The 24773-nt window shown below is 44.2% G+C and overlaps 4 protein-coding genes and 1 non-coding gene across 13 annotated transcripts in view; 1 reads left to right on the top strand and 4 right to left on the bottom strand.

Annotated features, from left to right (window-relative positions):
* The window catches only part of LOC100121596 (CUGBP Elav-like family member 4), a 566446-nt gene that overhangs the window by 436095 nt on the left and 105578 nt on the right, over positions 1-24773 (top strand). For 3 of the 8 annotated variants that reach the window (XM_032596164.1, XM_032596163.1, XM_008218118.4), the window contains one exon: positions 8721-8783. The exons of the other annotated variants lie outside the window; for them this stretch is intronic. In XM_032596164.1, coding sequence (XP_032452055.1) covers positions 8733-8783 — 51 coding nt within the window. In that variant the 5' untranslated portion in view covers positions 8721-8732. The remainder of the gene's footprint in view (positions 1-8720; positions 8784-24773) is intronic. 8 annotated transcript variants of the gene reach the window in all.
* Positions 6708-6781, bottom strand: TRNAN-GUU. The gene has a single exon. It is a non-coding gene; the product is annotated as a tRNA-Asn (tRNA).
* Positions 13581-17240, bottom strand: SP102 (serine protease 102). Of its 2 annotated transcripts, XM_031921655.1 has the most exons (8): positions 17170-17240; positions 16459-16786; positions 15995-16316; positions 15732-15909; positions 15220-15279; positions 14493-14823; positions 14092-14410; positions 13581-14020 (listed from the first exon to the last, which is right to left on the bottom strand). In XM_031921655.1, the coding sequence occupies exons 1-8, from the start codon at positions 17219-17221 to the stop codon at positions 13853-13855; spliced, it is 1758 nt and encodes a 585-aa protein (XP_031777515.1). In that variant the 5' UTR covers positions 17222-17240; the 3' UTR covers positions 13581-13852.
* On the bottom strand, positions 17487-18562 carry LOC100678272 (glandular kallikrein, prostatic-like). The gene is made up of 4 exons (XM_031921949.1): positions 18546-18562; positions 18136-18468; positions 17733-18051; positions 17487-17669 (listed from the first exon to the last, which is right to left on the bottom strand). Exons 1-4 carry the CDS (start codon positions 18560-18562, stop codon positions 17487-17489), a joined length of 852 nt encoding a protein of 283 aa, XP_031777809.1.
* SPH103 (serine protease homolog 103) lies at positions 19712-20940 on the bottom strand. The gene is made up of 4 exons (NM_001172785.1): positions 20875-20940; positions 20486-20792; positions 20092-20410; positions 19712-19963 (listed from the first exon to the last, which is right to left on the bottom strand). Exons 1-4 carry the CDS (start codon positions 20918-20920, stop codon positions 19787-19789), a joined length of 849 nt encoding a protein of 282 aa, NP_001166256.1. The 5' UTR covers positions 20921-20940; the 3' UTR covers positions 19712-19786.

Here is a 24773-nt window from a genome sequence, read left to right as displayed (position 1 = left end):
AAAACAGAAAAAACCCTTGATCAGCGAGGCGGGAAATTCAAAATTCTGAAAACTCGTTTCCCGATCAAAGCTGCTCTAGCAGCAGCTGCAAAAAGAGAAAGCAAAGTTGAGGCAATAAAACAGCGTGTTCCCGTACACACACACACACACATACACACACACACACACACAGAGGTATATAGCTCGTTCGCTTCGCGAAGTTCAATCTCGCGCTCTTCGCCTGCAGCGCCGGGGACTACTGCTGTGTTCGAGCTCTGTGCTACTACTGCCGCGCTGTCAGTCAAAAATCCAGTGCCTAAGCCTCGCCTCGTCGTCGAGATTGCTACCGCCTTTCACTTTATCCGGCAGTAAAACAATATCACGTCTAAAAGGGCAAATAAATTTATAGCCAATCTCGTCAACGTCGCCGAAGAGGAGGATGAGAAGGAGGAGGTGGTGGAACACACAGCCTCGGCATAAAGTCGTAAAAGTCGACTTACGACGAGCAGTAACGCGACGAGACAAGCTCGCGTTTCTTTTCGTTTCTTCTCTCTCTCTCTCTCTCTCTCTCTCTTTCTCTCTCTCTCTCTCTCTCTCTCTCTCTCTCTCTCTCTCTCTCTCTCTCTCTCTCCTGCTTCCTTCCTTCCCTTGTAATTGGCGCCGCGTAGGATTGATTTGCTCCGGAGACGCGCCGAGAGCGACGCTGCGAATATTAAAGACTCTCTCGATCGAAAAAGTCTCCTCTTTGGCTTTTCGAAAAGAAAAAACTTTTCTCGTTTGCTCGTATTTCTCCTCTCTCTATTCCCTCTGTGTGTGTCCCATCCCTCTACGCAAACGATAGTTCGGCGAACTTGTACAATCGCAAAAACCCCCGTGTCGAATCAACATCCGCGAAAGCGTCCGAGCGACTACTGTTGTTTGGTCAAACATTCGATTCTCGGTGCCAATGAACCTTTTAATCAGGCAATTGTTAGCCAACGCCGCTTCGTTTGAGCGAGTGGCAGGAAAAACAAATTACCGAATTAATCCGCACTGCGCGAGCGCAAATAGTTTCGCGGTCCGTTTTTCGAGTCCCTCCCCCGTAGCAGCACTCAATTATCCCGTTCTCTCACGAAAATCGAGATATGAGCAATTAGCCGATGTGTCTGTTTTTTTTCTCGCCCCGCCATTGTACAATCGAATTCCTTCCGACCCACTTCTCGCGGATGAAACTGCAGGCGAAAACCGCGCTCATAATACGAGCTTGATTACCTCACGCGACGGAAAATCATCAGGTGGTGGGCGCGGTTTATCGTCGTGTATTATACGCATCGGACAAAAGTTACACGCGCGCGAGGGAAAAAAGGCTAAGCCCGCGAGGCGAGTTTTCGCGATGAATGAAGTTTAAGTTGGCCGACATGTTTCTTAATTAGACGCGCGCTAGCTCCCAGCTGCGTATAATATCGGGGACGGGACTTTAATTGCGTTAGGTTCTAGTTAATTTCGTTCTCAGCGCTACGAAGCGAGGCCTTCGATCGATCCGCACTGTGCGACGCTGTTATTAGGAAAATTGTGATTTTATTACGGGCCGTGCGCGGAGATGAGCGCGCTCCTCCCTTCTTTTTCACCTTATGGCGGTGATTGGCGCGTTTGTTTCTGCGTTACAAGGAAGAAGTAGCGGGAAATTCAAAATTGTTTTCTAAACACACACACAGCCCGCAGACTCAAACTTCCTCCGCTAGTTCTCGCCCTCGCTTAAGCGTAACGCGATTGCCTCGCGCCGCGAATTTGCGCTTCGTCTTCGCGGAGATGTAATTGAGATAGCGTAATTAGGCCCGCTCGAGTTCCGCTGCATCATGCGCGCCGCCTAATGAATTAATCAGGCGAATCGTTGAAGCCTCTCTCGCTTACTCCTCTTCTGACCCAGTTACGCGCATTAATTCGCCGCGGGATCGAAGTCGCGGGAGGAGATGTAATTCACGGAGTTACATGTTGAATGACTACAGCGCCGGAAGATAATCCCTCGCCGCGTCGAATGATTCTCGAATTTTCAGCTGAGAGCTGAGGGCGAATTTAATCTTCGATGAGCTCGAACTTGACATCCGCCCCGCAGCTGCGTTGTTTAAGTGCTTCTCGCTCGAATGAATTACGCACGAGGGAGTAGAGAAGCCATTCAGTTCGATAATCATAAAGGGTAAAGAGTCGAGTTTTCTATGCGCGCATATGCGCCGTTTGCACAGGTGGCACACACGCACAGCGGCGGACGTTAACGCGTGAGTGATAAAAAAAAGCGTGAGCGCCCAGGCGCGCCGCGAAGGAGGGTAAGAGCTTACGAGGTCACTTTAACGACGCCGTAAATTTCAGTGGTCATCTTCCGGCCTGCCGCGCTCGCGGCAAATGCATTTACGCTTGACACGAGCCGAGGAATGACATTAGACGCGCAGGAGTTGTTGGTTTTACGCTGCGAGATTTTACGGATATAGAGGGAGGGTAAGCCTTACGGGGTCGATGCCTCTTTTCTTTTCGTTATGCGCGTGCGTGTATAAGCTGTGGTTAGAAAAAAATTTAAATAATACACCAAGAGAGAGAGAGAGAGAGAGAGAGAGAGAGAGAGAGAGAGAGAGAGAGAGAGAGAGAGTAGGAAAAGAAAAAACAACGAAGCGAACAAATCCTGTGTAATACGCTTGACTGATCGTACTTCCCGCGCGTTGTTCTCCTGGCAACAGGTGAGGGAGAGCGAGGCATCTGAATCCTTATCCTCTCGGCAAGTAGAGAGAGAGAGAGAGAGAGAGAGAGAGAGAGAGAGAGAGAGAGAGAGAGAGTATCTCTAGAGTCGTGTCGGCGAACTCTCTCCCGGCTATCCCCGGGATTAACCGCGGGCCAAGAAGCTCGGCAAAGCAAGCCGATATTGTAATTGCCGGCGCAAGTGGCCCTCTCCGCCTGCCGCGTCTCAAGATTGATGAGGCGTGAGTCCCGAGTCGAGAGTCTTGAGGCGTAAGGGAGAGAGAGAGTCTGTAGCTGTGCGCGTGCTGTAAGCCGGGTCAACTGCGGCGCAAGTTTAAGCGAACCAGTTGGAGAGAGATTGATTGATACCCCGGCTTATTAGGTTGGCAAGCCTGTGGCGTAGTTTCGATTTTCCCTCCTCTGCTCTATACTCGTCGCTCGGATACAAACGTTAAAAAAAGGAAACGCATACGTCGGTCCACATCTCGACTCGCACTACTTATACACCCGTTGGTATATAAATCAGGGGTGCGCTCCTTTCTTAAACTCCCCGGCAAAACAACCTCTTACACAGTCGTAAAAAGCCGGCTGCGCGTACACAGTTCGATCGTCGCGTATGTTCGCTGGTGCGCGTTTAATTTTTCAAGCTCTCGTACGTACGTATATAGCCATAGCGGAAGGTCCGAACGACTGGACTTCCGCAGGACGGAAATGATTTGGAGCGTCGCCAGAAGCGCGGCAAGAGCAGCGAGCGAGAAGCCAGTCGCAAATCGAGGACGAGCGCGCGTCTTTGGAATTTTTCTCCCAAGGGAGAACCAAAGTTTGCTCTCTCCTCTCTCTCTCTCTCTCTCTCTCTCTCTCTCTCTCTCTCTCTCTCTCTCTCTCTCTCTCTCCGTAAGTAATGGGGGATATTATTTTTTACAGTTCTGCAGAAGGTTGTTTAGACTTTTATCGTCTGCTCGATCTCTTTTTTTTTTCTATACCCGCACACGTGAATCACCGCAAAATAAAATTGAAACAATAAATAATACGCGCGAGAGATGGAGTGCGTATAGTGCAATGATGGGGGGAGCGAAAAACCTCAAGAGAGTCTCTCAGGGAAGTTCTCCTGGCGCTGTAAACAAACTTTCGGCTTTATCGAGCGAGGTGCCGCGAATATTTGATAGTCTTTGCGGGAAGAGAGAGGACCTTTTACTTCTTCTTGTTCCCACTCTTGTTCGTCCCTCCTCTCAAGTTCTTCTTCTTCTTCATCCTCATTGTATTTGCCTTGCCGATTTGCTCTATTGTGCGAGCGGCACTCGTATACGCGTCTAGCGGGAGAGGGAAAGGAGATTTATAGCTTATTTTTCGCGCGTTTTTCGCAGTCGCGCGAGCATTTATAATAATGTTTGTTTGAAAGTCGTCGCTGGCGAGCTTGATGGATAGCTTCTTCAGGGCGGCGGGCCAAGTTTCTTGTTTAAGCTGATTTATTTTTTTTAACGCTAGCTGCCGCGCGCGGCCTCCTTTTTTCACGAGCCATTACTCATCTCTACGCTCTCCATTATTTACCTCCGAGTGTAATAATCTTCGCCTCGACAATTTCCGCGCGGGGGTGTATAAGAGGGTTATTTGCCGCGACTACGTTATTACGTAGCTTTCTCTCGAGCGAGAGGAGAGAGGCAGACTCTATTCGTCGGCTTTTCAAATCTTGTACACCTACACACCCTCTCTTTCTCGCTCCTTTGTACTCGGCGAACAAGAGGAAGATGTGAAATTTCGCGAGGGCGTTCGGATTTAATATAGTGTCTTTCTTATCTGCGTTTTTTCCTATTGATTTGCCGCAAAAGAAAATGCCAATCGATGGCAGTATAAGTAGACGGCGCGACGATAACATCTTGCGCATCAGCGTGTACTGCAGCGTATGAAATTTCAATTTCCCAGAAACCAGCGCGTTTTTCTTGTATAACAACGAAAATGCGAAAGCTCTCTAATTCCAGCGAGAAGCACAAAGAAGAAGACGAAGAAAGAGCAAGACAATGACTAGTCCGCGGCGCTGTACACGCGGAGAAAGTAAATAAGGGTCTAGCCGCGCCGTCGCGGCGACATTTCGTTATATACGTTTGCGCAATCAGATTTGCCGCGCGCGCTCTGAGCGAGAGGCAGAGAGAAAGGCGAAACCGGGTATTGTGTAATGAGGTGGAGCTCGCTTTGCTCCTCCGCGACGTCTCTCCTCCTCTGCTATACTCCTTTTGTCGCGCTTGACGAAGAGGGAAAAGTCAATGGCGCAGCAGTGGCTGTAACGCGATGAAAAAGTGCAAGGGTGTGATTCGTCTTATTATTTTTTTTTCTTCTTGAAACGGGAGAAGTCTCTCTTTTTTTTTTTTGTCATACATTCAACGATATAGACTTGCACAAAGCCGCGCGGCAACAGAACACTCACAGAGACTCGACGAAAAAAAAGAACGGAAATTAATACGCCTGGCGAATCCCGGTTATTCGAGCGGCGCGTCGAATTTAATCAGTCGCGGCTGATGAAAAAATACGCTTCTCTATGCAAAAAAATATCCGGTTAGGAAATCGAGCGCGTAATTCCCGGAATTTCGCGTTGAATTAGGAGAGTATTCGGATTTTTTTTCACTTTCAGCGTCATCGTCGGCGGCGTCACGCAATGCCAGAAATATTCCACAAAACGCACGCACGTCCTTTGAATAAGAGCTGAACACGCGCGCGTATAACGGCGTATCGTTTTACAAAGGACTCCTCCCTTTTTGGATGACGAAATATGCAGTCGGAAGAGATAGACAGACAGCGACACACGCACAGGGCTCGCGCGGGCGCGCGTAATTTAATTTGATATTCCCTTTGTTTTCTCTCTCGCGGCGAGAGTCGGGGCTGAAAAATATTTTAAATTCCTGCTCGTCAATGGTACCTGATGCAAGTAATATCCGGTTCCGCGCTATGGTCGGACTGGTACTTGGAACACGAGAAATTCTCGCGCACAGGTTTTATTTCCAAAAATTCGCGTTGCCAGCTCGCGTATAATATTATATTAATTTATCGACTTGATTCGCGTATTTTACGTTACATATTTCGCCGATCGAGTATTCAAAATATCATGCGTTAGGCGATTAATTGGATCGCGCTGCTATATAATAATTGGAATTGCGGACCGCATTTCTGCAATAATCTTCGTTAATAATATCCGAAGCGCAGAATGACAACGCAATAATATCGCGTTATATCCAAAAAGTGTATACAACCGCAGAATCAATCCGTGTATACACGCCCGCAATGTCTATAGGCAAAAATAATTAGCATCGCTCGCCAGCAAGATCAGTATACATACACACGGCTCGATTGTTTGCTTTGCATTCGCTCGGTGGGAATTTTCATTATGAAGCCGACGAGGACCGCCCTGAGAGGAGTGCGAGCGCGAGAGAAACCATCGGTAATGGAATAGATATACAATATCGCGTGCACTGATGGCTGCGCATACCCTCGCTAATTTTCGGCTCGAATTCTATCGGTGTAATGTTCGCGGATATTTTCAGCCTCCGGTTGATGCTTTTAGCGACTAAAAGCTAATTTCGGACTGTGCGCGCGGGGTAAATATTGTATAGTCTCTCGGCTACGATGTGATGGTATATACATCTCCGAGAAATTCGAGGCACGTTTTATCTTCTAAAAAAAAAACAACGAGGGGTATAACCCTTTCGTCGGAGGATAAGATCTGCGGCGATATTTTAATTCCGTGGGATACGTCTATTCGACGCGGTCAGTGTGTCTCTGTGTGTGTGCATAATGGATCGTATATAGAGCTATATGGGGAAAGGCTGCTCATAACGAAGCTGTCGGCGTGATGGATGAGAGGCCCTGGTGTGCGTCGGAAACGAGATCGCGACGACTGACGCCCGTACGTGACTCGTCGGCTGGGGAGTTTTGCGGAGCGTACTTTGCTTTGTGCCGAGAACCTATGAAAAAGATTCTCTCATGTGTTCGAAAAATTCCATCGAAAGAAACCCGCGAATATATTAAGAAAAAAAAACCGCTCCCGGGTGGGCTCGAACCACCAACCTTTCGGTTAACAGCCGAACGCGCTAGCCAATTGCGCCACGGAAGCGTTGAAATTTTTTGTCCACCCGGTGCTACAGTATATAAGACTCGCTAATGAGATAATCTATTCCAAATTCTTATCAGCGATCTTACGTCAGCGCAGCTCACGCGATAAGCCGTTATCTCCGAATACAAACACGGTTTTTTCTACCTCCTACTCTCCATTCACACGAATTCTCAGATCTCAATTCGAGCCAAAATCCACCGGCATAATTCGCCAGCCGCTATATATAGCATACCTATATACGTACGAACACAGCGCGCACTGAATCACACACCCACACGCGCGTACGATCCCGGCGCGTTGCACGCGATCCGGCTATATAGCTCTATATATTTTCGCACGCACTCTCGAGTATCTAATCGCGGCCCCGCTCGAATTTCCTCCAGCAAATCCGCTCTCGCTCTCTCTCTCTCTCTCTCTCTCTCTCTCTCTCTCTCTCTCTCTCTAGCGTGCGCGCTCGACCGAGAAATATATCTAGGCTGCAATGGGAGAGTGAGGGTGTGAGGGTGAGGGGGATCAGCTGACCATAGAAGAGGAGGTGAAAGGGGGGTGGAGGATGACGACCATCGCGCTATCAACGCCGCACAGGCTGTCTGTCATCAACACGCCTCGTCACCTCGTGTGTGCTGCGATGGAAAATGGAATGTGTCTCGCGTCGTCGGCTTGAAATTTCGAAGGGTGATTTTGGGGGCGATGACGCGACTCGAAATTTCTCGATGTTGTGGATGTTATTATACGTTCATTTTTTTTTTCTGCACACACATAGGGAATATTTTACTCGCTGCGGGTATACACATCAGAGTATATAGCTACAGAATGCAATTTGAATATATATTCTCGCGAATTAGATTTTTATTTTTAATAACGCGATTCCGGGGTACAATTTGCCCGAGCGAGCGCGAAATTTTTTCCCGAAGCGAAATATAAAGTCGTATCATGGAGCGACGAGGCTTTCAGCCCCGACGAAATTAAATTAGCGAAACCGCGCGCTCGCTCGCGAGTTTGACAGGGGAGAGAGTTTCGAATTCGCAACTCTGCATGCCGCGCTGGCGGAACTCTTCACCGCACGCTCATGTGTATATATGTATCTACACACAGGCGATGATATAGCCCTTAAAAACTCAGCGAAAAATCTCTCCCTCAGCTGCAGTCATTAAGCCGAGCTTAAAAAGGGGCCTAATCATAAGCCCTCCGGCGGGTGTTCGTTAACAAACCAGTTCTCCGGAAACAAGCTAATTCCATTTCGTTCTCGCGCGCGAGTTTTTCTTTCCTCCTCCTCCTCCTTCTCGAGGAGAAAGTGCAAACGTTGCTGCGACGACTGAAAGAAGACCTAACGAACGTCTGCGATCGGCACTTTGCGAGGAAACTGCCGACTCTTGCCTCCGCCATCGCCGCGTCAGTTTTCTTTTCGAGCCTTCGCAGATTGGCAGAGAGTTATCGAGGAATCGACACTTATTCTTCACGACTGCCGGAACGCCGAGGGCAGCTTCTTTTTGTTCATTATTGCGTTGCACCGCGGAAAAAGAAAGAGTAGAGTTTTTAGTGTAGCAGTGCAGTACACATATACATAGATGAGAAAAGCGTCTGGGTATCGGGGAAAAATAGATATAGAAGACCGGCTCATCTGTCCTGCGCAGAGAAAGAGGGAGAGAGTCGAGGCGCCGACGAAAGACGTTCGGAGGATGAACGGCTCCGCCGACCGCATACCAATGATCGTCTCGAATTTGTTGCACGTCGGTAGGACGAATGGCGTGAAATTGGAGTTAGGAGTCAAAGGGAGCTCGCACCGCCGCCGAGGGTCGAGCGGAAAACTTCTTTTACAATTGTCATGGTTATTTCGAAGATAAATTGATTTTCCCCGAAACAGCCTTAAACGCGCGCAACAAATGAACCATCTCATTGTTTTTTTCTTAACGCAACCCCATTCTTCTTTCTGTTCCAGGTAAGTTGATCGATGGACACCGCCAACATGTTTATCGTCGACCTTAACGTTCCCAAGCTCACGGTAAATATTGCTCTTTTAAAATTTTCAACAACGAAAAAGCGATACACACGTGCTGCGGGAAAAAATGAAACGATCCGCGCTGGCGGAAACAAGGTGTACAAGACACACACACACAGAGATGGGGTGGAAGGCGTAAAAAACGAGGCACGCGTACACGTCGCTTTTACGTTTCGCCGTAAAAAGGCGCAGGCAGGCAGGCGAGCACCGCGATAATAAAGAAGGAGGCGCGTCGCGCCGTAAAATGCTTTCGCTGACAGGACGTAGGTGCGCGCGAGCGCGCTTAGGAGGAAGGCGTCGAATCCATAATTCACGCGATTTATGCCTGCTAGACGCGGCCGCGCGCGAGCATATTTCCTTCGCTGGGAGGGCTATGGTCGCGGTTGTTGCTGCTGCTCTGTTGTGTGTTGGCCTCGTTCTTGTCGAGGGTCGTGCATAGGTGTGAAGAGGATGTTTTCGGCGACGGGGGACGACGCGTGTGCCTTGTCATTGTTAGGGGGAGTACGTGTTTGATATTTTTTTCTTATTCGCGGGGAATTGTAGGATTCATTTTTTATGACTCGTCGCTTGGATGGGACACTTGTCCTTAGTCACCGCTGGTTGTTTCCGTTAGCGATTCGTTTTTAATTTTCGTCAAAAATTGCGAGAAAAGAGATAGAGATTCCACGTACGCGAGTTTCGCATGCATCTGTATACAGAAACGGCTGCAGCGCCAGGAATGCTCAAAGAGGAGCCTCGAATTGCTGCGCAGGTATACTCTCCGAGCTCTGTTTATGATCAGCACGCGCGTGTTCCGTGTTTGCCCTAGCGCGCGGTAATCGATGCGCGCACGTGTGCTCTTCAAGCTCTGGCTTTGATTTGCCGTTGGCCCGCTTTGGATCTCACTATGTACATAGCCTCGAAAGGACTACTCGCTTCCGGATTGTCTTATTGCGTTCGAGCCAGACAGATCGCGCGGCTGTAACGACGTAGGTATAGGCGCGTGTCAACGGTATTTTGATTCAGGGCCCGCTAAAAGCCAACGAAGCAACAAATTCATCGTCAACAGCCTCCGCCGAGCCGCATTAATTAGGCGCTCTCTCGGTTTAATTACTTTCGCCAGATCACAGCCAATCCCAGAGCATCTCCCTCTTTCTCGCCAATGCGGGGATGTCCATTTGCTGGCGGCTTCAGGGAGTAGGATATGACTCGCGCGAGCCTCTGTAAACACGCTTGTAACACGGGGAATCAGCAGCAGTATATATGCGCCGCGCTGCACCTGACCCCGCAGCTATTGTAATCGCGTCGGGGGCCGCCGGCTTAATTTGCGTCTATTGATCGAGGCAGAGAGAGAGGGAGAGGGAAGGCCGGCGTTTGACGAGATCTCCTGTGTGTCAGGTGGAGAGATACGTTGCCGTTGCTGCTATACTGCTACCGCTGTATGGTGATGTTTGTGGATTGTGCGCGAGAGGATTAGAGCATCGGTTATAACATGCTCTTTTCCTAGTGCTCGCGTAGAGTAGTGCGTGCTCGATGTTGTTGTTTGAGCTGCTCTCGGTCGAGGAATAGATTCGCGAGCGCTCGGGATTCTATGACTGATGGCTCCAAATTGATTGCAAGCTTTTACGGATCGCTCGCGTACGATTCTGCGGTTGATGCTCCATACGCTCGGCAACAAAGGACTTATCGATTCATGCCGTTTTGGCAAGTGAAACGCCGCCAGGTGGCGCTTTGTACGAAGCGAGAAACCCGCTAGAGAAGTAATCCGAAAGAGGCTTACTCGTCGTTTGTTTATTCAACGCGCTGCGGTATTAAAAATGAGCTCGGAGAGAGATGGAGAAAGGGAGCTTTATTATTCCAAGACGGCGTTACAACAAAAACCGAGCACACTCGGAGAATTTCCTTTGAAACCCCAGGCGCAATTGCACAATAGAACCTCTCGACGTTCCGTACGATTCCGACAATAAATTCAACACTCCTTCAAGCTCCTTCTCCCTCTTCCTTTTTATCTCGGAGTAGGGGGGTGGTGGAAGAAACTCTCCCTCTCGCTCGTATAATAATGGAACGACGCGAGTCGTATGCACAATGAGACGACGGCAGCGGCGCGACGAAATCGGAGCGCCTTCAAGACGCTCTCTCGCTCGCGCGCGAGTAAAGCGAGCTAACGAGTCTGAGAAGCTTCTCGTTGCCCCACTCTCTCTCCCTCTCTCTCTCTCTCTCTCTCTCTCTCTCTCTCTCTCTCTCTCCCTCTCTCCCAGACATTATTTACGATACTTAATCCCACGGTAGAGAGAGTCCCGTGTGTGCGCGTATAATAACGCAGTGCGATTTTTCCGGGAGTGAAATTTCACTTGGATTAATTTATTCAAAGATTCCTCCGCGCCTGACAAAGCGATCGGCTCCCGAAGAATGGAAATCAGGAGCAGCTGGAGTCTGACGGGCCTCAAGGCGTGAATTATGATGTTTAATCCCGTGGATGGCGACGCTCCATTGTCGTCGTCGTCGTCTACTGCAGGTGCAATTTTTCAAGTCAGAGAACTCTCTGTGTTTGGACGTAAATGCGCCGATGAAGCGGGGCTTCTTTCTCTCTATATGAATTAGAGTGGAAATTCCAAGGGAATAGCAGCAGTAGGCTTTTCATTAAGTCGCAGCGAGATTTTGAGAAAACTCGAAATGTAAAAGCTGGCATTTTGGAATTTAAATTCCAATGTTGGGTGCTGATTTCGGGAAGCTGTTTCTAGACGTTTCATGAGGATAATATAACGTGAATGCTATCTATATTCAGAATTGATGAGATTGCTTTGAATGAGTACATCTCATCGGCACAAAATCTATAAATAAAGTAAAGCAGATCTTCCGAAAAAACATTGATTTTTTATTTACATCGTAGAGAGAGAGAGGGAGAACGTTTTGGAAAATCAGTTCTCGCTCATCTTCTTGTTGATCCAGTCGACGAAGGAGGAAACACGCGTGTAGACGGATGGCGCGCCAACGCTGCCGCAAGGATACATGCCCCAAGAGACGACGCCCACGATCACGATCTCGTCGTTCTCGACCTGGACGAGAGGACCGCCGGAGTCACCCTGAAACCGATACAAGCAAGCGTCACACATTTGTTTGTTATTATCACGAGATTGATTATGATTCTACGGTTGAAACTCACGGAGCAAGCGGAGATGGTTCCGTCAAGAGGTCCACTGCACATCATCGAGTCGTAGAGTTCTCCATCTTTGGAAATTGCCTTAATAGCCTTCTCGCACTCATCGTTGGGGATAATTGGCACGGTAGCGTGCTGCAGGGTCTGAGGAAGCTTGGGAATGAGTTTCTTTGAGACTGAGCCCCATCCGCTGAGCTTAGCCTGACCGGTGTGTACAGCTCCTTGCTGTGGAAGCTTCACTGGCTGGACGCGTTCGTTGAACTTTATCGGGGTCTTGAGCTTCAGAAGAGCGATGTCGTTTGGTGCGACGTTTCTGCAGAATTACACGGTTCTCAGATTAGGTTATAATCTATCACTTTCCAATTCGATGCTGCATTTCAATAAGAGATCACGGACTTAAACTCACCCTGGGTAGTCCTCGTGTACAATCTTCTTGGCGATCTCGATGGTCTGGACATTTTCGTCGTCTTTCAAGAGGTGGTGCTTGCCAACCTTGACGATGGTCCTTCCAAGCTTAGGGACACTAGTGACACAGTGGCCAGCTGTGAGGATCCAGTTTTCATTGATGATGGAACCACCACAGGCGTGTCGGTAGAATATTAGCGAAGGGATGCCCCACTGCAGTGAGACTTGGTAGGGAAACTGGCCAGGGTAGGCATCTTCGCCCTCCGTGATGCGAGGAGCGTAGGGCTCGCGCGCCGAGAAAGCGGTGCTGGCTATGAATATGAAACAAATATATTTTGATATTATTTGGGTCGAATGTAAACAACATTAAAAAGAGACTTTTGAACTTACTCTGAACCAGTAAGAGTGCGGCTAAGGCCCCAATGACGAACTTCATCTTGACGGAGCGAGGTACGAGTGTCTGAAGTTTAGGGTTATTCCGATGTATTTATATGTGGCTTGGATACAGGTTCTCTCATTATCATGCGAGATAATTGATTTGCGTCCGAAGGTTCGCAAAAATTAAGATAAGATTTCATTATTTAGAAACAATGCCTGCTCTGATTTTAGCAATAAATTTGCGATTATAGCTAAATCTGGTGCACGTACACTCCAGTCAAGGTTTACACTGATTATAAATATTAATTAAGCTGGTGATGAGATATTTCGATTCCATGTTCCTAGTCAGTTATTGACAAAGCGCTAAAACGGTAAGAATCCAAGACATTGGATATTATTTTTTCTAATTAATATTTTTATTGAAGTTTAAAATTTGGAACAGCCCCTTTTGTTTCTACATTCTTTATTATTCAAAGTAGGTGAGAATGGAGTATTATTGCATGCGCATAACCAAGGAATATAGACTTGGTATGAATCTATGTTCGTTGTATTTCGCATTACGATATTATGGTTATAAGCCATGAGTTTGTATGGTATAAATAAAAATACATTAAAAAAAATTCGAATTCAATAAATAATTTATAAATATGGATGATTGTCACCAACAAAATATTGTCTGCGGTATTCTCATCTCGCCAATAATAAAATCTAATTTTTGGATGCTCTTTTAACTTTCAATAGTTACAAATACAATGTTTTAAAACCTTTGTAATCGCTACCAGCGAAATGATGATCTCTAAAAATTTAACGCAAAGCATGAAAAAGGACACAGAATGGAGGTGAACATTCACATAAAACATTTCCATTGAATTAACTTCATCTTATCAAAAAAATTTGTTTATTTTGTGTTGATGTTTATCAATCAATTTCAATATCATGAATTCTGACGCAATATCTACAAGTTTTGAGCTATGCTCTGAAAATTCAAAAGGTTATGATAAATTTGGAAACACTAAAATTTAATACTTATGTAAGTAATGATTTAAACTATATTTTCAAAATAAATAATTACAATTTAAAAATTATATATATTCTTCTTTCAAATAAATAATTAGAGTAAAAATAAATATAAATGAAACCAATAACGATGAACTCAATTTTTATCCATAATAGCAGAAACCCAGTCGATAAAGTGAGAAACTTTGACATAGACAGCAGGTGCGCCACGTGATCCACAAGGAGACAGACCCCACGATACGATCCCAATAACCTGAGTCTCACCTTTTCCGTTCTTTGTGGTCAAAGGACCGCCGGAGTCGCCCTGAAACCAAACAATATCTTTTTTATCGAAAATTGGCCTTTAATCACTTGGGCGATTGACAAAGTACGTACGTTACAAGGGGATTGTCCTCCAGTTAACGGACCCGTACAAATGTTGGTATCATCTACATTTTTACCAGATCCTGGAATAAGTTCTTCTAGTGCGCTTTGGCAGTTTTCGCGACTGAGGATCGGCAGGTTGATCGTTTGGAGGATATGAGGAAAGCCTGCATTTTCTTCGCCATCGTCGATAGCACCCCAGCCGGATAAAATTGTCTCACCAGTAGGCTCAGTATCCTTTCCAGGTAAAGCAATCTTTGTCACACGCTTGTTCAGTCGTAGAGGTGTCTCGAGCTTGATGAGACCAATGTCAGAGCTGCCCGGTTTTGCTCTGTGAGACAATCATAAATAATTTAACATATAAGTATTGTGATAACTTATTTTGATAAAAAAATTTTTTGCAAAATACTTCCCCAACTCCGGTGTAATCCCAATTCTTGAAATACTTTTCTACGATGGAAGTTTGTTCTGTGTCCTCAACACGATTGAGGTCTTGCTTGCCGGCTTTAACGACAAAGTAGCCTTTGATACCGCTTTCATTTATTCGATCTATGGCCTCTAGGCAGTGTACCGCCGTCAGAATCCAGCGCTCAGTCAGTATACTACCGCCGCAAAAGTGTTCAAATTTTCCCCCAGAGCCCCATTGGAGGGAAACCTGATGAGGAAACTCGCCGGGTTTTGCATCACGGCCGCCCAAAATACGGGCACCAATTAACGGATTTCTATGCCATGTATTAAACACACCTAATGGTTTTTATAAAAAAGTATTAAGTAAGAAATTTACATTTCTCATGAGAGATCGAGGTTGGTTGTACAGATTACGATATTAAATGCTGTCAGAGTTATTTGTGTCTATCTAGAAGTTTATCGGGATATCTGTATATTACGATAAGCTTAAGGTGTTATCGTGTCATTGAGTGTAGAATGTTATAATCGAAGAGCGTATCGATTAAATAAGTGTAAGAAATTTATATTCATTTTAGATTTAATTTGTATTTAACTTTTGAAAAACTTTAGTATCCAGAGTATTAAAAATTTAAAAGTTCATATTGTACGTCATTATAACAGTTTTCAAACATATAATAAAAGGATATAATTGAAACAAATTTCTTAAATACTTTAATAATTAGTATTACTTACGTGAGTGTGCAACGGCCAAAAGGCAGGCGAGTACGATAAGCTTCAAAGTCATTTCGAAGACTGACAATAGTCAAGTATAGGCATCCTTTTATATCATCTGGAGCTCACGTCAAACCTTCGATAATAAATATGATGTTGTAACATAAAAATACAACGTATTACTCAGAACAGAGGAAGTCGTTGATTAATTGACCAGTTAGAAAGTTTCTATGACTCATGGAAATCTTTTTATTTTCATATCAAATATATTCGGTACTGACAATGTATCAATTACAAATATTTTAATAACTATTTTGATTGCGCAATAGTGTTGGGTCTTTTCGTTTAGATAAGTGTGGAATAGTTCAGAAAGGTGTATTTTTGCAGCTGAAAACTTATTATTAATGTAAGCTCATACTATTTACATAAATCGTATATAATTAAAAACACCTGATGCAGATTTTGTACTTCTTTATTGGACATAAAGTTTCCGCTTTCTCTTTTAAAATTGTAAGAAGGGATTGATATTATTTAATTGTTAGCCATAGTTTCTTTAATCCAGTCAATAAAGTAAGAAACCCTGACGTCGACGTTGGGAGCACCACGTTGTCCACAAGAAGAGTTTTCGGAGCCTAGACCCCACGATATAATCCCGATAACCTCCTTTTCGCCGTTTTCGTTTTTCGCTATTAAAGGGCCGCCTGAATCGCCCTACAACCAACAAATATCTTATTTTGAAAAAAAAAATGTCTTGTTAATTAATGTGAAATCAAGGCAGATTAGATACAATACTAACGGTACAGTGGAACTTCTCTCCGGTAAGCGATCCTATGCAGATGTTGGTCTTGTCCACAATGTTTTCGTCAATCTGTGGGTGTACTTCAACTATTGCACGATTGCAGTCTTCACGATTAATAATCTGCATGTCGACTGTCTGGAGGATATGAGGATATCCAGTATTATTTATATCACCATCGATAGCACCCCAGCCAGACAAAATTGCCTGACCAGTTGGTTCAGTGTCCTTTTGGGGCAAAGCGATCTTGGCCACCCGTTTGGTTAGTCGTAAAGGTGTCTCAAGCTTGACAAGGCCGATATCAGAACTACCAGGTATTTCTCTGTGAAACCATAATTAAAAAATCAAAATTCAATATTACGATCAGTCAGTGGGTCAGGTGAAAAATTCAGTCCGTAGACGGCTCTATTATTGCTGAATAACGAATTATCATTTTGCTGAATTATTCAGCTGGAAAAACTTACGCTGTACCAGTGTAGTCCTTATGCTTGAAGTACTTTTCAACGACGGATGTTTGTTCAGTTGCCTCGATCCGTTGGAGATCATGCTTCCCGGCTTTGATAATAAAGTAGCCTCCGTCGGGTCGATAGTCCAAGGCCAGAAGACAGTGAACTGCTGTAAGTATCCAGCGCTCGTTTAAGATGCTGCCGCCGCAAAAGTGTTCGAATGGATCAGACCCTATTCGACCCCATTGTAGAGACACTTGATAAGGAAACTCGCCGGGTTTTGCATCATGGCCACCGATTATACGAGTAACGTTTAGCTGGGAGCTGCATTTTGCATGAGTCTTACCTAATGTATTTGGTGGCATAAATGAAAGAAACGTATATTTTGTAAATTATGTTCTGCGATCAAGTTATTTAAGATACAGGTGTTTATCAACTTATCTAATATTACGATAAGCTGGAAGCGCTGACAAGCGTGCATTTTTACCGTAGACTTTAAACTGTTTTTTCATTTAATCGCGAAAGATTTGCTTTCTTATTTTATTACATTTTTTTTAACTGTCAACAATTATTATTTATACAATGATTATAAGCAAGCATTTTTCAAAATATTATTTTTAAATTAAACTGTTTAAATGCAAGAAGAAACATTCTATGCACAATGCAGATCTTTTATATTTGAAAACCGTTTTATTTTGTTTTTATCTACGCCTTATTTGTATCACTTACGCGAGTGTAAGACCACCAAAAGGAATGCGAACTGTACAAGCTTCAAACTCATTTCAAAGACTGAGAAAAGTCAAGTTCAAGAAACGATTAATATCGATTGAAGTTGATCTTCTTGTAAAGCATCTATTAATAAACGTGATGTCAGAATATAAATATGAGATATTATTCTTAAAATGGAAAATTTTTTTAAATTACAATCTACTTCAAATACAAGAGATTATGAAAGTAAAAATATCTAATAAATAATAAAACTATATTTATTTATTCACTTCATTATTCATTACAATAATTCTAAATCAATCCATTGATTCAATTTATTAGTTTTCTGCGATTCGCTCTTCTATCCAGGAGACAAATGCGGAGACTAAAGTGAATACAGTTGGTGAACCTGTTTTGCCGCATGGATATGGCGACCAGGATGCAATACCGATTAAGACCGGGCTTTGAGAATCTGCGTCGGTATCGCACTTGAGCTGAACCAAAGGAGAACCAGCATCTCCCTGAAATATTTTTGTTTATAAAACTTGTGAAATTATTACATTGAAGAAATTAATAAAACTTACAATGCAAATAGTTTTAGTCTCCGACAAGGGTCCCGTGCAAAACTGTATATCTGTGAGAGTGCTTATCGGTGCTACGACTCTGAGCGCGTCTTCACAGGTTTCTTCGGTAAGGATGGTTACATTGGCAACTTGTAAAACTTTCGGTAAAACCGGAATGAGACCTGTGGAGATCGATCCCCAACCAGTTAACAGACCATTGCCCTTAGGAAGTAGAAAAGGCTTTGGAAGTTTTACTGGCTGAACGCGATCGCTGAACTTCAAAGGTGTCTCAAGCTTCAGCAGAGCAATATTATAGGGCTTGATGGGGTTAATAAGACTTCTATAAATTGGAGATTTGAGATTAATTTTAAAGGTTAACTTAGATGTGAATAAAATCTGTTTTCTACAAAAGAAAACAACTCACCCTCTATAGTCCTTGTGCACGAGCTTGACCGCTACATTAGACTTCTGAACGTATTTACTATCGAACTTCAGCTCATGCTTACCAGCCTTGATTTGAATCTGACCAATGCTGGGTATAAGAGTTATACACTCGGCAGACGTGACCACCCAATTTTGGTTGATGATAGCACCACCACAAACATGCTTGTACTCGCCTACTATTGGATTTAGCTTGTACTCGATGGACACCTGGTAAGGGAACTGCCCTGGATAGGCATCTTCACCACCAGTTACGTAGGTGTCGATGCTGGCACCTAACACACTAGACACTAAAAAATAGTGATAGTCGATTACTCTAGATCACTTATGGACGGTTGCGGATGATTAGTATAGATGAAGTTACCCTGGAACAACAGAAGCGCTGCGCCGAACTTCAAGAGGTTTGACATGCTGCTAAGATCTAAATGCAAATGCAGTGCGAGGCGCGAGCTTATATATGAACATTTTGCAGATATCTTTAAAATCGTCTGCAGTTAATGTTTTACTGAGAACTGATAATATAAATTTGCCACGGTTTTAGGGTGTCATATATGTCAATGCGATTGCTAAATATTTTCACATAAGAATCTGCTATTCGATAATCGCAATGTTTTATATGCGAGTGCAGGTCTTGTTCGCGGGCTCAATTGAACCTGCGTTGCATCCTGCCGGTCACTTGTACTTGAGACCTGAATTTTACAAATAAATCTCAACGTATTCAGAAAACAGTAATAATAAAAATATAGCTTTAACTTTATTATTCTTATATTCACGGACTTTGATCTGCAGGATTAAAGATTTGGCATTGCAATGATAATTAATCAGATCGAAACGTGTTATGCATAATTTCCTACGAAAGTCTAAAATAAACAAAAGCTTTGTTGATTTATTAATACCATAATCCAGAAAGATCTAATCAGACCTTTTGCGAATGTTGATCATTTTCACAACGTTATTGACAACCATGAGGACTACTATCGGGATTTGCATTCTACATTTGCCCCACCTAATTAATATATTTCTTGGAGAAAAATGAGGGAAACGTGTATTTTCCAGGTAATATTTTGCAATACTAAAGTTATTCGTGATTTTTTATTGATGTTTATCGTATTATCTGAAATTATGATAAGCTGAAAATACTGTCAATCCTGCAACTTTACCGTAGAATTTATAAACTTTTTTGTTATTTAATGACGAAAGATTAATAGATTTAAAATTCGACTCTTACATAATATAATAATTACTTTCACTATTTGTACAAAATCGGTATTATTTATAATGTTGTTAAAGCATTTTTTAAAAGCATTCTTCTTAAAATCAACTGTTTTATTCGTACCATTTACACGAGTTTAAAACTATTAAAAAGTATGCGGATAGTGTATGAGCTTCAAACTTGTTTTCAAGATTGAGAGTAGACCGTTTTAAGAGACCTTTAATACTCAATAAAGTTGAGCATCTAACAATAAACTTACTGTCATAGTATACAAATTAAATATTATTTTTGAAATTTTTATATCTATTTCGAATGCAAGAAATAATAAAAGTAAAAACACGTGTTTCAGAATGCATATACATTTATTTATTCAATCTATTATTAAAACTATATTTAATATAAATAAGTTGATCGCTATAATTTATGTGTTCTCTTTGATCCTATCTTCGATCCAGTAGACAAAAGCGGAGGCCAAAGTGAATACAGTCGGTGAACCTGTTTTGCCACATGGGTATGGCGACCAAGATGCAATGCCGATTAAGACTGGGCGTGAGTCGGGATCGGATTTAAGCTGAACCAGAGGTGCACCCGAATCGCCCTGAAAATATTCAATCACAATAAAAACATTCCAACATTTTAGTACCACCAGATATTATCATCAAACAAATTAAATTATAAAATTCGAAAATTGCTCTTTAATAAATTATTGAAATCAATAGAACTTACAAGGCAAGCAGTTTTGGTCTGCGAGAGAGGTCCTGTGCAGAACTGTATGTCTGTTAGAGTGCTTATTGGAGCTACGACTCTGAGCGCGTCCTCGCAGGTTTCCTCGTGAAGGATGGTTACATTGGCCACTTGTAAAACTTTTGGTTGGATCGGAATAAGACCCTTGGAGACCAAGCCCCAACCAGTTAAAATTCCTTGGCCCTTGGGAAGTACGTAAGGTGTTGGAAGTTTAACTGGTTGAACACGATCGTTGAACTTCAGTGGTGTCTTAAGCTTCAGCAGAGCAATGTCATATGATTTGATCGGGTTAATGAGGTTTCTACGGAGAAAAGATGAAAAATTCATTTAAATCAGATGTGAAGAAAATTCGGCTTTCAGAAAGAAAAGAACTCACATTCTGTAGTCCTTGTGCACGAGCTTGACCGCTACATCAGACTTCTGCACGTACTCACTATCTGACTGCAGTTCATGCTTGCCAGCCTTGACCTGAATATAGCCAATGACGGGTATGAGAGTTATGCACTTGGCGGAGGTGACCACCCAGTTCTGGTCGATGATAGCGCCACCACAGACATGTCTGTACTTGCCTACTATCGGAGTTAGTTTGTACTCGATGGACACCTGGTAAGGAAACTGGCCAGGGTAAGCATCTTCACCACCAGTTACGTAGGTGTCGATGCTGTCACCTAACACACTAGACACTAAAAAATAACGGCAACTGATTACTCTTGATCACTTATTAACGACTCTACCATTAAATGTGCTCAGCACTGATGAAGTTACCCCGAAGCAACAGAAGCGCCGCTCCAAACTGCAAGATGTTCAACATGCTGAGATCTGAATGTAAGTGCAGTGCTAAGCTCGAGCTTATATATGAAGGTTTTGCAGACATCTTGAAAATCGAAAATCGTTTACACTCAATGTCTTATCGAGAACTGATAATGGATGCGTGACGGTTTTAGAACGTGAGATAAGCCAAGACGATTGCCAAATATTTGTACATGAAAATTTAGTATTTAATCTTCGCAATGCATACTGAATAATTGAAACTGTCATGTCTTGATTTAAGTTGAGTAAGGTGCTTTATTTTCATTCGCTCGTTCTTTGGACTTTGATCAGGATTAACGAGTCTGCGTTGCAATGATAACTAATCAGATCAACACGTGTTATGCATGACTTTCTTCTTAAGTCTACAATAAACAGAACCTTAGTCGATCGGTTAATACCATAATCCGCTATTTGCGTTCAGCGTTATTATTAAAAAGGTCTGGAGAAATCTTTTTATACACGGACGAATGGCATTATTTGTCGCTCGCAACCCTGACTGTATAAAAAACTCAAGCATATAGCACACTTTGGTACGCTGGTACTGTATGGAAAACAACCACTCTCTACGCAATAGCCACAACATCCAATGGCCAACTCTTTCTCTTCCCTAGTCAATTTTACAAATTACGCTACTTCAATCGGAGAAAGCATATAGAGGTATTTTAATTTTAATTTACCTTGCTTTCGCTAATTTGTCAGCTTTCATATTGAAAAAGTTCGACAAATATAAGCGACGCGACCATTGCGGACGAAAAAGAATTGCAAAATGCAGTTGTTATTAAAATATAGCAAACCAACTCGATAATTAAAAGACGTTCGTAAAAGCATCTTTGCAGAACTTTTTCCTATCCTCATTTCAACTGAGGAAATAGAAATAAGCAACTTTTCGACCTCTGGAGAAGGATACAGAATTGTTTAAATTCCACTGACGCGTGACGTTCGATCGAAATCGAAGCGCCGATACAATAATTTAGTCACGTCTGCAATAGCACTATCACGCATTAGAGATCGCTATCGAAATTGCATTAATCATCTGTAATTCGTTAATTTTCCTCATGATGCGGCATATTTTCGCAATAACAACTTGATGCTCATTAGCTGGATAAGATAGTCGAAGCTTTAGACACGATGACGCATTGATAACGCGGTATTCTAAATAACCGTCGAAATGCTAATAGCATCGTCGCTCTCATCTTCCGCAAAACAACTTTTTCAATGAACTCTCGCTCCGTATCCCCCGCAGGAAATCTCTCGCAGCAACAATTTCCCATTACACCCGAGAGGACCCATAAAATTCCACTCGCAGCCGTATAATCACTCATCATAACGGGAGCCGAGTGGCACACTCGGGGGTGTAGGTAAGCATATAAAAATGCCAATTTCGCACAAAAGATCGCGAGAAAATCAAAGAGCCCGCGGCGAAATATAACGCCGAGGAGGAGGAAAAAAGAAGAATACAGTAGTGGCGGCGGCGCGCACCCCCCGTTGCTATGAGCCAATAATGAGGTTAGCTCGACATTATTTTTACACATCCCCTCAACCCGCACGCAAAGAAGAAGAAGAAGAAGAAACGGCAGTAGCAGACTCGACGTCGTAAAATCTCTCCCTCTCTACTTTAAATTACACGAAATTTGTCTTACTTTTCCGAGGGGGGAGGAGAAGGCACGGGGGAGATTTCTTCCACGAGTAGACGAGAGCAACATCACTCCCCGATGGCGGCGGCGGCGACGCTATTCTAATTTCCGCGACTCTTCCAGCTTCTTCCCTTCAGCAGCGCGTAGTCCCCCGGGGAGATAGGAAGAAAAGAGAAATGCACGCAGCGAGATACTCCGGATACACATCATAAACAAAAAAGCTGACGCGCGTCGCTCTCGATTTTGAAATCCACGAAAAATATCGTTCCTCAATCTCGCACACGGAGATGCCCATTATTAACGCAGCTCTAAAAGCTTCGGAAGACAGCTGTATAGAGCTCTGCGCGTTAATAATAAAGCGTCTCCTAAGAGGCGGCGCGCATTCCCCTTGAAAAGTTTTTAAAAAGGCCAGGCAGGCAAAAAAAGAGAAAACTCGCGAAGCAAGGGTCCACATTTAGTATAGCTCGCTCTCTTGCTTATGCGAAGTACATACATCCTGCGCTAGCTCCCCGTCATTTCCTTATACGCCGCGGCTACTTTATTGCCCCATTAGCCGTCGCGCTCGCGTGACTTACTGCCGCTCGCGGAAAAAAATGGAGAGCGAGCTGTTTCCCCGGGAAAAATGGAAGAATTAAGGAGCGAGCGAGGGCGAATCTTCCGCCGCGGGGCGGGACGACGTGTAGTACGCATAATGCGACTGGATGGAGGCGAGAATACGATAGCGCCCGCGAGAAGAGAGAGAAATGGAGATTGGAGACGGTGAATTGGCTGGAATGAACGCTAACTCGTTTCTTTCTCTCTCTCTCTCTCTCTCTCTCTCTCTCTCTCTCTCTCTCTCTCTCTCTCTCTCTCTCTCTCTCTCTCGCTCGCTCTTGCTCGGAGGCGGGGATCGCGAATTTTCTAAAATTTATTCTTTTTCCTTGCGCGCGACGGCTATGTGTATAGGATAGAAACGGAAATGAAAAAAAAAAATTCATCAATCAGCGCGAGGCACGGGGAAAGTCGGACAAAGAAGACAATGGCCTAGCTGCACGCGCGAGCTCACATCTTGTCGGTGCGCGCGGGTAAGTTCGCGCATGAACGATTCCGCAGTGCTCGCTCTGTGCGAATTCTACCACACCACTGGCTTTTACGTGTACAGATATAGCACACGGAGAGAGCAAGCGAGACCAGAAGCGAAAATCGCGTGCGGCGGTCCCTTGTATTATAAGGTTCGCGACGGCGGCGGCCACAATCTCTATAATGGACTCGCTAAAGCGTGTACAGAATCCGAGATCCTAACGGAATTCCAGCACCGCGACTGCATCCGCTCTCGAGACTCTCTGCAGTTATGTACGCGTGTATGTGTATGTGGATCTGCTGCAGACTCGGATGTGTGTGTATAATACCGGCAGAAGTGGAGTAGTCGAGTTGAGGGGAGAAAAGTATATGACGATGACAAAAACAAAGAAATGTTCGACACGTCTTTTCACTCGTAGCTTGTCAGGCACAGCAGTATAGAAGCAGTACGGCAACTCGATAAATATTCAATCAATCAGTATAGGCTTCTTCTTGCAGCCCGTCTCTCGGGGCTCCTTTCGCGCGGGGTAGAGTCGGTCTGCGTCGTCGTGCGCACATGTACGTACTCTTTTTACGCCGAGTCTCCGCGGGGGCGTATATCAATCATTCCGCAAAGAGCAAAACAGCGTTCTTACATCTGACGATCCCTCTCTCGAATAAGAGGTCAATGGCTAAACAATGACGGGAAGATGCATGTCGCGCTTTTTTGCCGCGGATGGAATGGTTTTTCGCTCAAGGGAGAGGGATTGAAAGCGTCATTGAATTTCTCGGGAAAACAAGAGCTCTATAATTATTTGTAGAGCACGCAGCGAGAGCTATCTGCGGAAAATTAACAGTTGCACAAAGGGACGCGCGCAATTTTCGAAAATTTAATTAGCGAGCGCATTCGGGCTTTCAGCCCGATATAACGCGCATATCGGGGCTTATTCGCCGTCAAAGGGACTGAATAACGGCAGCGTTTTACGCTAATGTAACGCTTTTCGGCCGCACACACGCACACAGACGGAATAACTCGCGACTCTCGCAGCTATTATTATGTACTCTTCGCGTAATTACGAGTTTTTTTTCTTTTTCCGCGCCGGACGAAAAGTAGTGGAAATCGCAGAATCCCGAACTGGTTTGAGGCACAAAAGCCTGACGGCTGGGAAAAAGTCGGTAGTA

The sequence above is a fragment of the Nasonia vitripennis genome, chromosome 1 (genome assembly GCF_009193385.2).
Source record: "Nasonia vitripennis strain AsymCx chromosome 1, Nvit_psr_1.1, whole genome shotgun sequence".
Taxonomy (NCBI): Eukaryota; Metazoa; Arthropoda; class Insecta; order Hymenoptera; family Pteromalidae; genus Nasonia; species Nasonia vitripennis.
The sequence above is the reverse complement of the archived record's forward strand: the minus strand, read 5'-3'. Positions and strand labels throughout refer to the sequence as shown.

Excerpts from the sequence above, each read along its gene's own strand:
- SP102 (XM_031921655.1), bottom strand. The coding sequence starts at position 17,221 with ATGAGTTTGAAGCTTGTACAGTTCGCATTCCTTTTGGTGGTCTTACAC. Across the intron at positions 15,910-15,994 it reads GAGAGAAGTTCCACTGTACC|GGCGATTCAGGCGGCCCTTT; the intron begins GTTAGTATTGTA and ends TGTTGGTTGTAG. Across the intron at positions 15,280-15,731 it reads AGAAACTATGGCTAACAATT|TCTTCGAAATGACTTTGAAG; the intron begins AAATAATATCAA and ends GACTATTGTCAG.
- LOC100678272 (XM_031921949.1), bottom strand. Across the intron at positions 18,052-18,135 it reads GTGCACAAGGACTATAGAGG|AAGTCTTATTAACCCCATCA; the intron begins GTGAGTTGTTTT and ends TCCAATTTATAG. Across the intron at positions 17,670-17,732 it reads AGACTAAAACTATTTGCATT|GGAGATGCTGGTTCTCCTTT; the intron begins GTAAGTTTTATT and ends AAAATATTTCAG.
- SPH103 (NM_001172785.1), bottom strand. The coding sequence starts at position 20,920 with ATGTTGAACATCTTGCAGTTTGGAGCGGCGCTTCTGTTGCTTCGGG. Across the intron at positions 20,793-20,874 it reads GGCGCTTCTGTTGCTTCGGG|TGTCTAGTGTGTTAGGTGAC; the intron begins GTAACTTCATCA and ends GTTATTTTTTAG. Across the intron at positions 19,964-20,091 it reads AGACCAAAACTGCTTGCCTT|GGCGATTCGGGTGCACCTCT; the intron begins GTAAGTTCTATT and ends GAATATTTTCAG.